This window comes from Channa argus, chromosome 6 (assembly GCF_033026475.1).
Source record: "Channa argus isolate prfri chromosome 6, Channa argus male v1.0, whole genome shotgun sequence".
In the NCBI taxonomy this organism is placed as follows: domain Eukaryota; kingdom Metazoa; phylum Chordata; class Actinopteri; order Anabantiformes; family Channidae; genus Channa; species Channa argus.
The window spans coordinates 26,865,026-26,877,447 of NC_090202.1; the positions used below are offsets into that span (position 1 = coordinate 26,865,026).

Here is a 12,422-nt window from a genome sequence, read left to right on the forward strand (position 1 = left end):
TCCCACTTAACGACCTGTTCTTGCCTAAGCTGCTGCTTATCTGTTATGTGGTGTTTGATCCACCAAGGGAGGGATTTTTGGGACTTCAGCAAATCTGCTGATGTTAAGTTTTCTGAATAAGTTAACACATTCACACACATTTCACCTGAAGAGTAAGAGTTTCCCATTATGTCTCTTATTCAACATAAATGCCTTTGGCCGGTGCTTTGCATGACTTTCTGTCAGTGCAGCCGCTTCCAGAGCAACTATGTGATGTTGGATTCAAGTCAAACAATCTTCTGACACTCACGTGAACCTGCAGCAGTGGGCTCATGTTTACCTCTGCGGCCCACCCTAACGTTCCCCTTTACCCTGTAGGAGCACTGGATCTCCCCCCAGAACGCCACCAACATCAAGCCGATGCATCCCACCTCCATCCACGGTGTGGAGGACATGATCCGCCTGGGGGACCTCAACGAAGCTGGAATCCTCCGCAACCTGTTCATCAGATACAGAGAAAAATTCATATATGTGCGTAACACTGTATTAATAAACTCTGGTAGCTGGATTTGTGAGTCTGCTGATGTACGTGCACTATTTCCCTACTTGTGCTTTTCCTGTCGAGACCTGAAGACAGTAAAATACACTGCAGTACTTTTATTTAATATATTGTAAATATAATGGGTAGAAAATAGTTCCTGTTAAAACAGCGACAGTAGTTTATGACCCGTGTTCTGGCTCTTAAGTGATTCTCCAGCAGTTTCAGACTTTTGCTGTTGTTTCCGCTCATCACTCAGTTTCTTGTTTCCTTACTCTCCTGTCTGCTCGACATCCTCCTTCCCTTCCTTCTTCCTGTTTCATCTAAAGACAAACTGTGGTGGCCGGGTAAGTCAGCTCCTGAGAGACCCAGCCTCAGCTGACCAATAATGCACAACGCTTAATGTAATACCTGCATGGCCTCAAAGACCCCCACAAGCAGTTTGTTACCTACTCGACTGTTTGCACGTTTGGAATGTTTTACGTTTGGAAAGTTAATATGATGAACATGTCATTATGGAATGATGCACGACGTTTGCATTGATTATGTCTGTCATTAAGATGCTGATCACACATAACATTATGACCATCTGTGCAATTTAATGCAATCCAGTACAGAAGGTTATAATTTCTCCGTTTTAGGTTGAAACTGTCAGAAAAATGATAATTATTTAGGCCAATGGAGTCGTACTGTAGTGCATTAAAAGAAGAGTTGGTTCTAACGTTTTGGCCTCATCTTCACCTCATTCATCTTAAATAGGGTGAATAAATGAGCACTGGGTCAAACATAACGCCAAGATTTTTAACTTTATCTCTGTAAGAGATAAGATAATGTTCAAGGGTCACTACACTGTAAATTGAGCTGTTAAATGTCTGTTTCTAGCTGAGCTGACCACAGGCATCTCCGTCCTATTGGGGTTAAAAAGACAAAGACTGCAGTTATAAAATAAATCAACCTTTTATGAACATTGAACTCGCATCCTTTTACTTTAAGTTGATTTTGTACTTTGGCCTTTTCTTGTGATGCATTAGCACAACTTGCTCAACTAAAAATATCCCAGCACTTTTACCACCTGCTGGCCAGGATCCCAAATCACCATTGTATCTTTAATCATTGAATTCTCTTTTGGTCTTTGGTCAGACGTATACTGGCTCCATCCTGGTTGCCGTGAACCCTTATCAGCTGCTGCCCATCTACACGGCCGACCAGATCCGCCTCTACACCAACAAGAAGATCGGTGAAATACCACCGCACATCTTCGCTATTGCTGACAACTGTTACTTCAACATGCAGAGGAACAACCGGGACCAGTGCTGCATCATCAGGTAGACATTTGATGATCAAGGATCTGCAAAAGTCATAGAAGTATAGGACAGTGAGTCCCCCAGACAGCAAGTCTCACTGAGGGTTTGTAAAATATGCTAATAAAAAGTACGGCATTAAAAATACTGCTGTGTTATTGTGTCCTGTGTCTGTGGCTGGACAGCGGTGAGTCTGGAGCAGGGAAGACAGAAAGCACTAAACTGATCCTTCAGTTTTTGGCAGCCATCAGTGGTCAACACTCCTGGATTGAACAGCAGGTCCTGGAGGCCAACCCTATCCTAGAAGGTAGGAACACACACACACACACACACACACACACACACACACACACACGGAGATGAAGCGTCTAGCTGTAGTTGTTACTCAGTCTCTAAGCAGTCGAAGCTTTCTGACACAAGCTTTGGGAGAAAGCAGCATTAAGAATACTGTCCAACGTCCCATTCTGGATGTGGGACATCTGCACATTACATCCAGTGTGCTGTCAGTGCACCACAGGCTTCACTTACACTCTAACAGCGAGTGTGAAGGCTTCACCCACAGCGTCACACCTCAGTGCATGCGTCTAATGTCTCCACCTTCTCTCCTATGTCAGATGAAGCCTGCACATTGACCAAGTGTTGATCCTCAAAAGTCTGAAACAATAGTGTCTTCATCTGGTGGTTATACTCTACTACAACGTCTTCACATGGTTTCTGGTTTCTCATATTTCTCCTCTAGCATTTGGCAACGCTAAAACTATCCGTAATGACAACTCGTCTCGCTTTGGGAAATACATTGACATCCACTTCAACAAGAGAGGAGCCATAGAGGGAGCGAAGATAGAGCAATACCTGCTGGAGAAATCCAGAGTCTGTCGACAGGTACGATGCAAAAGGACAACACGCTAAAAAAAGTAAAGTGAAAAGTAAAGTAAAAGTAGAGTGAATAAAAGTACAAATGATGTTCTCCTTTAATTTAATTAGAATAATGATCAGTAGAATTCATATGCTGAAACAAAATGTAGCAAATAATACATGTATGTTTTCATAGGCAGAACAGAAACAATTAAAATAGTAAATAAGATAGAATACAGTTACTTTGTAGTACTCTTTGTAGTACTCTGTGTAAGATTATTATAACCTCCGTGTTCTGTTTTACTTGCACAAATACATTAAACAGTATATGATAGTATTCTCCCCCATTTTACTGTATAAATGTGTGTTATGTCATTGTCTGGTATCTGTACTTCTCACCACATCCCATTCTTATCTTCATCAATCTGATGTAATATGTGTCTCTCTGCAGGCCTACGACGAGAGGAACTACCACATCTTCTACTGCATGCTCAGAGGCATGAGCGTAGATGAAAAGAAGAAACTAGGGCTGAGCAAGGCGGCCGACTACACCTACCTGACCATAGTGAACACTTTTTTCACTCTCTTGTAGCGTCAGCCTCAGCTTTTGCTGCGGGGACAATGTGAAGCTCTTAGTGAGACGTTAGTCTCAGTCCAGCTAGTATCTACAATCAAATACACGCTGCACTCAGACTTTCTAACAACCTCCAGCCCGCACACTGACAACACAGAGATTATTGTGTGTGAAGACATGATTAGTCTTTGTCCTGTAAAACTGACACCGTTTCTCATCCACCTTGCTGTTTCTCTGCAGGGTAACTGCACAGTGTGCGATGGCCGAGACGACATGAAAGAATATTCCAACATCCTATCTGCAATGAAGGTACTGATGGAAACCACCAGCAGAGAGTCATTAGCTCTGTGTGTCATTCACCGAATCCTTTGCTCTGCAGGTACTGATGTTTACAGACAAAGAGAACTGGGAGATTTCTAAACTGCTGGCTGCTATTTTACACATGGGAAACCTGAGATATGAAGGTAAAGTAACAAAAAACAGGTTCATTAGTTGTATGTTAGGACACTTTAACAGTGATATATTTTCTTTCTACATCTTCTCTGAACGTTATTATGAGTTGGTGCTGTACACTCATCTGAATACCAGTAATTATTGTTGCGTACTTAAAGCCAAGCAGCAGCAAGTGCTTGTCACATATTGTGGTTCTGAAAAAGCCCCCCACCCTATTGCTGGAGGTTGCTGAAATGAACACACATTAACTGCATACACGACTCAGGGCTGCAGAAAAAGTGTACGTCTTCCTTTTAGTCATATTTTTCTGATTTGTATTTCCTTCGTTTTCATCCTTTTTGCGTGGATAAACACACTGATGCTCTGTTGACCTTTGACCCTGCAGCTCGTACCTACGACAACCTGGACGCCTGTGAGGTCCTCCGCAGCCCTCACCTCACCACTGCTGCCACGCTGCTTGAGGTGACAATGACTGGACACTTCGATGTGTTGTTGACGCAGCAGAGTGCGAACGTCATCCATAATGTTACTCTACCTACTAAAGGCACAGTACAGAATATTACAGGAAACAGTGGATGCAGGGAGACTAGTGTTTACTTAGTGGATGCTAATAGACCTCTTTCTTCATCCACCTTACACCAAGGTGCCACAAGTCCCTGCTGTGCATTTTCACACCTTTGATGTTGAACATTTAACCCGTTTGGTAAAACTTCAGATAATAAAGTTTACGGAGATGAAAGCAAACTTGTGTGTGTGTTCAGGTGGACAGTAAGGACCTGATGAACTGTCTGACCAGCCGAACTCTGATCACCAGAGGAGAGACGGTGTCCACACCACTCAGCATGGAACAGGCTCTGGATGTACGCGACGCTTTTGTCAAGGTATAAAACCCTTCGTTATTAAAATGGTCTTTTAGTAATTAACTCATCAATGAAAAGATTGAGGCATTGCAGAGAATCCCGGCATATTATTAATATGTATGGCACTGAACGGGAGATCTAATAGGAGAAAATAGAGTGAGATCCAGGACAGGAAGTTCCCTGTAGAAACTGAATAAACAAATGTTCTGTTTCCTGTCAGTGTTGTCTTCTTCCTCCCTGCTCTTCACTGGAACTGTGTTTCCTAGCACATTATCTCCACCTGCAGGTCAGCAGAGAAGTGTGACAACTGCTTCACGGTTTTCTGATTTGAAGGGTTGAATGGTGACTTTTTGTGTGTCTGTGTGTGTGCAGGGTATTTATGGAAGACTGTTTGTGTGGATCGTGGAGAAGATCAACGCTGCCATTTATAAGCCTCCGTCCTTGCAGCCCAAAACTCTCAGACGTTGCATCGGACTGTTGGACATTTTCGGCTTTGAGAATTTCACCATCAACAGGTACAGTACACACACGCATCCACAAATACAGGAAAGGTGTTTTTCCTCGGTGCCATCGCAGGTTCATTGTCGCGTCCCACCTGCCCTCCTGCAGCTTCGAGCAGCTATGCATCAACTTCGCCAACGAGAACCTGCAGCAGTTCTTCGTCCGTCACGTCTTCAAGCTGGAGCAGGAGGAATATAACCTGGAGCACATCAACTGGCAGCACATTGAGTTCACGGACAACCAGGATGCTCTGGATATGATCGCCATCAAGCCCATGAACATCATCTCACTCATCGATGAAGAGAGCAGGTTCCCCAAGGTCTGGATGGGGGGACACAGGATAACAAGGTTCAGGGGGCTTTAAATGAACAGACTGATGCATGTGTCTAAACTCTGTCTGTCTTTGTGTCTCCCGCAGGGCACAGACACCACGATGCTGAACAAGTTGAACTTTCAACACAAACTCAACACTAACTACATCCCTCCAAAGAACAACTATGAGACTCAGTTTGGAATCCACCACTTTGCTGGTGTGGTTTACTACGAAACAAGAGGTCAGAGTCACTTCATACGCGCCACAAAGCTTCTAAAGTAGCAATGAAATTAGTTATAGACCACATGTGTTTTTATGTAGAGCGTGTGATCATCACTGACCCAATGGCCTTTGTTCGGGATCTTCTGCTGTGTGGTGTAGGAGCCATCACATGTTTGTGTGGCAAAGCAAACTGTGTGAAGAGTTTTCACAGAATAATAATGTGGGTTTTAAACTAACTAACGAACTTTACAAAACTGTAACGAAGCCAGTTTCAAGTGTTTGCTTCTGTTGTCTCTGATGAACAGTTTGTTTGCTGTGTGCACAAGGTAACACGTCTGTCTGTGTGTCCTACAGGCTTCCTGGAGAAGAACAGAGACACTTTATATGGAGACATCATCCAACTGGTTCACTCCTCCAAGAACAAGTTCATCAAACAAATCTTCCAGGCTGATGTTGCTATGGTAATGATGGAGACACACACACACACACACACACACACACACACACACACACACACACACACACGTCGTAATGTTGAAAATCATAAAATGAGGACACTGACAAGACAAAATGAAATCTGGTGCTTTTAGGAACTTTTCCACTTGCGCACAAAAATGTATATTTTTTAAATTTGCAAATTCATTGACTAGAATGTAAATAAATTGTACTTGCTCAAACTCTCCTGCATGACTTGATTTACCTGCATGTTTCTCAGTAATGTACAGCTCAAAGGTGAAATGACTCCTTTCTCTTCCTCTTGTGTGTTGATGTGCATGTCTGTGTGCTGCTTCTTGCCAGTTTCTGTGTGGTTACGCTCCTGGTAGATTGATATCTGCCAGCACCTTTACCAAGGTAAAAATAAAATTACAGTTTCTCCAAACCTGATGTAAACCAACACTAGAAACCCACCTCCATGAGTTCACATCTTCACTCCTGAAATTAGAATAGAAGGTCTTATTTCTAGTCTGGTGGAGCTAAGTTTAAACCTTATTTCCTAAACTTTACGACGGCAAAGCTCGGTAACTTTCCCTGTTCTCTGGCCATGAGGGGGCAGGAAAATTCAAGATACAGATATGATAAGATAAGGTTTTCAGCAACGTTGATGTTACTGATGGTTTTAGATATAATATTAGACTTGTGATAACACTGTTATTATTAATAATTTATTTACATTAACTATGTATTACCTACAAGTTTATTAAAATATTGTAGTTCCTTCCTGTGACCATTAGAGTGTTAAGTTCATCTTATATATGTCAAATGGTTTTTGACTAATATCCTGAACATAGTATTACACAAATAATATTCTTCTTATGCAAATAGAAGTAAATAAAAAGAGCATCAAGATATTTATTGCAGAGCTGTTTATTACGATGCATTATCAACAGTCAGAGCATTATTTTATTAAAACCTGTTTTAAAAACACATATATTACTGAGTTTTTAAAGAAAAAGTGTTAAAAACCCGCCACAGGCAAATCTGATAATTGCAATGACTGTATTTGATAAAGCTACGTAGGCATACGTTTTAATATTATTATTATTATTATTATTATTATTATTATTATTATTATTATTATTATTATTGCTCTCATGACTCTTTTAACTTTGGATGTAGTTTTTTGCTGTGCTGCTGTGGCACCGGAATTTCTCCCTGGTGGTGAGGCACATTTATGCATCATAAATGAGCAAATGAGTCATTTTCTGAGAAATGGTTCTGTGATTGTTTTGAATAACACATTTTCCAAACGTTACAAGTGTTCATAAACCCGCTCAGAACCTTCCTGACAAGCAACACATTTTGAATGTTTCTAATTAATTACTCTTAGCAAACAACAACAAGTTTGTTTGAAATCTTTGCAAATTTATTTAAAATAAAAAGCAAAACAAATCACATGTAGAAATGTATTTCCAGACTTTTTGCCATGACGCTTAAAACTGGAAGCTATTTCCACGGATCATCCTTGAGATGTTTCTACGATTTGATTGGAGTCCACCTGTGGGAAATACGGCTGATTGGAAATGATTTGGAAAAGCTTGTAGCTGTGTATAAAAGGTGCAGGTCAGAGCACAACCAGGCCGTGAAGGCCAACCTGACGGAGCTTGAGAGGTTCTGCAGAGAAGAACGAAGAAACTGCCCAAAAAGCTGTGAATACTTGTGTACATGTGATTTTCTCTCTTTTGTTTATACATTTGCTGAGATTTCAAACACACGTCTTTCACGTTGTCATTATAGGGTATTGTTAGTAGAATTCTCTGGAAAAAGTTATGTGAATACTGTCTGAATGCACTGTATTTATTTCTAACAGAGAGTTTAAGTTTGTTGTATTTACTGTATTTTACCGTATTTAACAGATTAACATCAAGATGGCTCCTTTGGTAAATTCAGTCGGAATAACGGTATTTTAAAAAGTACTTCTACTAACAGTTATTGGATAAATCAATGATTCATTTTGTCTACAGGATATTATTATAGAAAAATACAAAAAATGGATTCAGATCGGTTATTTGACCAACACTAAAGGCCCCAAATACTCAGTTTGCTGTCTAATTCATCCAACAAAGCATCAAATACTGACTAATGACTGCAGTCCCATCCTCTCTGCACAGTTGTTTCTGTGTTTAACTCTGAACCTGCGATGTCAGCAGGACAAGTACTTTTCTATTTAGAGACAGGGAAAGAGGAAAAAGGTTGGAGTCAGAGCTCAGGAAGAGAGAAGAGAGTCCCCATTGTTTGTGAACCTGAGACCTTCTACAGTTTCACAGTGTGTGTGTGTGTGTGTGTGTGTGTGTGTGTGTGTGTGTGTGCGTGTGCAGGGTGCAGAAACCAGGAAGCGTTCACCCACTCTAAGCAGTCAGTTTAAGAGGTCTCTGGAGCTGCTGATGAGGGCTCTGAGCGTCTGTCAGCCTTTCTTTGTTCGCTGCATCAAACCAAATGAATACAAGAAACCAATGGTGAGTATCTGAAGCTCGATTTCAATAGAATAGAACAAAGTAGACGACATTTCCTGTTTAGGCTTCAATGTAATATGTGGTGCAATGAAAGTAAAGCGACTTGGTTCAGTTAATCATTTTGCAAAACAACTAACTTCATGCATAGTAAGTCCAACAAGACAAATCATGACAATCAACAAACAGGCATCTTACATGGAAACTTATAGTAATTCTGAAAACACTCAAATTCAGCGTAATGGAAACGTGTCTGTGTTTGGTCCAGGGCCCTAATGCAAAGCTAAAAATTGTTATTTTCCCCAAATCTGCTGAATAACGGCAACATTCTAAACTGTTTTGAATATAAGCTGCAGAGCAATAATTAACTATTCAGGTTTATTTTCAAATGATGAAGTAATTTGTAATTGCAGAATAGAAGAAATTCATATGAAAGTGCAACTTATTCTCTTGTTCCATGAAAAATAAAGTTGAAATTTTAAGCACAGAGGTTTTAGATGTTCTTCTCGTTAATAAGTTCTTTTATCAAAAGAACAAACTACCAATTCAATATAAAGCAGGATGAAAGCTCTTCTTAGCATCTAGTGATAATCGTGTTTAACTTTAGCAAAGGAAGTTGATGTTTGAAGTGATGGAGGCTTTGTCAGTGCCAATATTCATGGACGTGTAAATAGAATGAAAACGGACAAACGAAGGCCGACATTAACCCCAGAAGCTTCATTACATCAACATGTAATGACAGATACTTCAGCTCAGTGTGTCTCTGTAGTTATTTGACAGGGAGCTGTGCGTCCGTCAGCTGAGGTACTCCGGTATGATGGAGACCATCCGTATCCGGCGTGCAGGATATCCCATCCGCTACACCTTCGTGGAGTTTGTCGACCGCTACCGGGTGCTGATGCCCGGAGTCAAACCGGCGTACAAACAGGTCCAGTATATGTCGCCAAGTAGCTTCTGTAAGAACAATAGTGCAACCGTCCTGCCCACTCTCAATAAGTTGTATATGCTCTCACTGGCCACTTTATTAGGTACACCTGTGCAAGCTAATGCAGTAGTTCTAGTTTTACAATGTGAACATTTCTCGGTTTTTAAGTTGAAACTGTCATAAAGGTGATAATTCTACTCGGTTTATTATTGAGGTCAAAGTGGGTGGTGGAGTTGTACTGCAGTGTGATACATTAAAAGATGGTTGTAATGTTTTTCCCAGCCTATTTAAAATGAACGAGGGGTAACTGAACTTTGACCTCGATAGGGTGCGACGTAAACATATGGACAACAGGGCATAATATGAAATGATATATGTTTTTCTATCCTCACACGTTGTATTTCATCATATCACACAGCCGTACAACAACACAGTATGAATGAATGAGTTTGGAAACTGTGTGTGTGTGTGTGTGTGCTTCTGCCGTGATCGTGTTTTTTGATGCCTGGAATCAATCAGACCCACATGTTTTGTCACTGTGTAGATTTTCCTCAAAGTCCGACAGCAGTGTGTTTTCTTTGGACCCCTTTGTGTTATGGTTTCACCCCTCCCGCTTCCCGCTCCCACTAATATGCTAGTCTCTCTGTCCTTCTGTCAGGAGGACCTGAGGGGAACTTGTCAGAGGATCGCAGAGGCAGTGCTCGGCAGAGACGACGACTGGCAGATGGGGAAAACCAAGATCTTCCTTAAGGTAGTTCTCTATTAAAAACATCATAAAATTCCACTACGTTGGACAGATATGATGAAGATTATGTGATTAGGAGCAGAAGAGCAGGCAAATCCTTTTCATCCCTTTGAAATCTATAGTTTATCACCAACAACACTAGCAAATAGTTGCTTGTTGTTAAGACACAGTTTTTAGATCAGATTTTAGAGAACAGGTTTCAGTGTAGCTCGTATCAAAAGTGCTCCGTTTAATTGTGGAGGCCACTGGAGTGATTGAACCCGCTGTTGGTCTGATTGGAACTGGCAGCTATTTCAAGTATTATCAAGCATTTCTGCTAAACATGCTGCACGTAACCTGTTTCCCTTTGGCCCACGGCCTCTTGCTTCAGACAGACTGAGGAAGGTCCTGATTCAGAACAGCAGTTTGATGTATTGACAGGATTTCAACATTTAGAACAGAACAGAATCTAGTGACTAGAAGCTCCAGAACAAGCCACTGTGGTTGTTCTGGAGATGTGACAGAGAGATACCTCTGACTGCATGTATACAGTCTTTAGACTGACCTGTCTAAAGTTTCCATCATGACATTAACATTGTAAACATTTTCCACAGGGCCGCTATGGCAACGGAAAACAGTCCTAGTTCTCCTCTAGCATTGTCGATGTCCTTGTTCTCCTCCACAGATTTAAACAAACTCATGGCCAGATATGCTGGATTAATATGCTGCAGCTATATTATACTTACAGCAGGCAACTTGCCAAGGTGCTGGTGCTGCTTAGTTAGTATTAAGGCCTATGATTGATATGATATGATTCTCCTATGATATTTTCTGCACACTGGATGGGTTTGATTTTTACTACCATTTTAAAGTCTACAGACATGATATGGTGAAAATCAGCAGTTTCTGAGATTCTCAAAACTCCTTTGTGTTGCTTCAACTATGAAAATCAGAGATTATACTGAATTTCTGCTCCATATATATGTTTGGTTTGAACAACAACAGAACCACTTTGCCATTTTTGCATGTTTTCAATTTATCAGGAGTGATGGGAGTTTTGGTTCCTGTTTTTTTTGTGTGTGTGTGTAAAAGATACAGATACAGTCAGATCGTGACCAAAAGACCAAACATACTGTATTTGAGTTTCCATCAGGTGTGTGGGTCTCACTGTTAAAAACTTTGTAAAAATGCACGTGTTTTGGTTTCCCGCCCTGTGAAGGCAGATGTCCTGATGAGCCGCATCCTTTAGGTGGTGACACTGTCGTCATTTTCGTCCCCAGAGATGAAATGAACAAATATCAGCTGGTGATGATTTTTTATAGTTTGTGACTCCAGCTGAAGCAGCTGAAATTCAGGATGAACATTTCACATTTTCATTTCATTTTCATTTTGCGTCTACTAATCACTCAGAAATGATGCAGCATAAAATCGATCATGTTGGTCTCATCGTACGATCTACATGCATCAGATTTGATGTTCTACCCATGTTTTTTAGAATTATGTCACACGTTGCGGCTTGAAATAAACTCGAGTGTAGAGCTGATCTTATTTAATCCTTAAAAGTTAAAATATTTCACCCTGTATGATTTATTAAAGACAAACAAGAAAACAGGGTTGCTGATCAAACAACCAAGCCAGTGAGCCACTTTTAAGAGTTTGTCTGTAGCTCAGTTGGTAGAGTTGTCCACTCCTGGTTGTCCTGGCTACAAGTCAAAGTGTCCCTGGCCAAGTTGTCCCCAGTGTCTGCTGCTTAGTTATAAGTGGCTTTGGACAAAAGTGTCTGCTGATTCAAATCTAAGGAAGAGAGTCTGGCTTTTCATGTAAAGAACAAGGTTTGGTTAGATGGATGCTTTTCTCTATCACACACTTTTGTTGTATGTCGATTAGTTGTGTGCATTGTCATAGAAATCTCTTGAATATTTTGGCTCGTTGCTTTCTGACCTTACTGCCCAGCTGGACAGGAAGCAGAACAGGAAGCAGAAAGTGAAGAGATGTAAAGGCCGGGCAGTAGCCACACTTCCCTGACAGGATGTGGTCAGATGGACAGACCACAGGAGGAAGAGGTTTTAGGGGACAACATGTCATGTGGGTAAACTTGAAAGCTGATTAAAGCCTGTAGGTGGGAAAGTGCTGTGACTGTCCTTTTGCATTTACTGTGTTGTGACTTCAGAATGACAAGTGACAAAGTTCGCATTTGATATTTTGGTAAAGAAGATTTTCAAAGTCAGC

General features: G+C 41.0%; 1 protein-coding gene across 5 annotated transcripts in view; it reads left to right on the plus strand.

Moving 5' to 3' along the window:
• The window catches only part of myo7aa (myosin VIIAa), a 44,766-nt gene that overhangs the window by 13,098 nt on the left and 19,246 nt on the right, over window positions 1-12,422 (plus strand). For 3 of the 5 annotated variants that reach the window (XR_010914650.1, XM_067507504.1, XM_067507501.1), the window contains 17 exons: window positions 358-510; window positions 1,658-1,842; window positions 2,004-2,125; window positions 2,558-2,700; window positions 3,125-3,238; window positions 3,488-3,556; window positions 3,627-3,711; window positions 4,086-4,162; window positions 4,462-4,581; window positions 4,933-5,075; window positions 5,170-5,380; window positions 5,480-5,615; window positions 5,951-6,057; window positions 6,395-6,448; window positions 8,413-8,550; window positions 9,314-9,472; window positions 10,128-10,220. Coding sequence is in view for 4 of the 5 variants with exons in the window: in XM_067507504.1 (XP_067363605.1) it covers window positions 358-510; window positions 1,658-1,842; window positions 2,004-2,125; window positions 2,558-2,700; window positions 3,125-3,238; window positions 3,488-3,556; window positions 3,627-3,711; window positions 4,086-4,162; window positions 4,462-4,581; window positions 4,933-5,075; window positions 5,170-5,380; window positions 5,480-5,615; window positions 5,951-6,057; window positions 6,395-6,448; window positions 8,413-8,550; window positions 9,314-9,472; window positions 10,128-10,220 (2,109 nt within the window). In the remaining variant the exon portion in view is untranslated. The remainder of the gene's footprint in view (window positions 1-357; window positions 511-1,657; window positions 1,843-2,003; window positions 2,126-2,557; window positions 2,701-3,124; window positions 3,239-3,487; window positions 3,557-3,626; window positions 3,712-4,085; window positions 4,163-4,461; window positions 4,582-4,932; window positions 5,076-5,169; window positions 5,381-5,479; window positions 5,616-5,950; window positions 6,058-6,394; window positions 6,449-8,412; window positions 8,551-9,313; window positions 9,473-10,127; window positions 10,221-12,422) is intronic. The other 2 variants (XM_067507505.1, XM_067507503.1) reach the window with 1 other exon arrangement.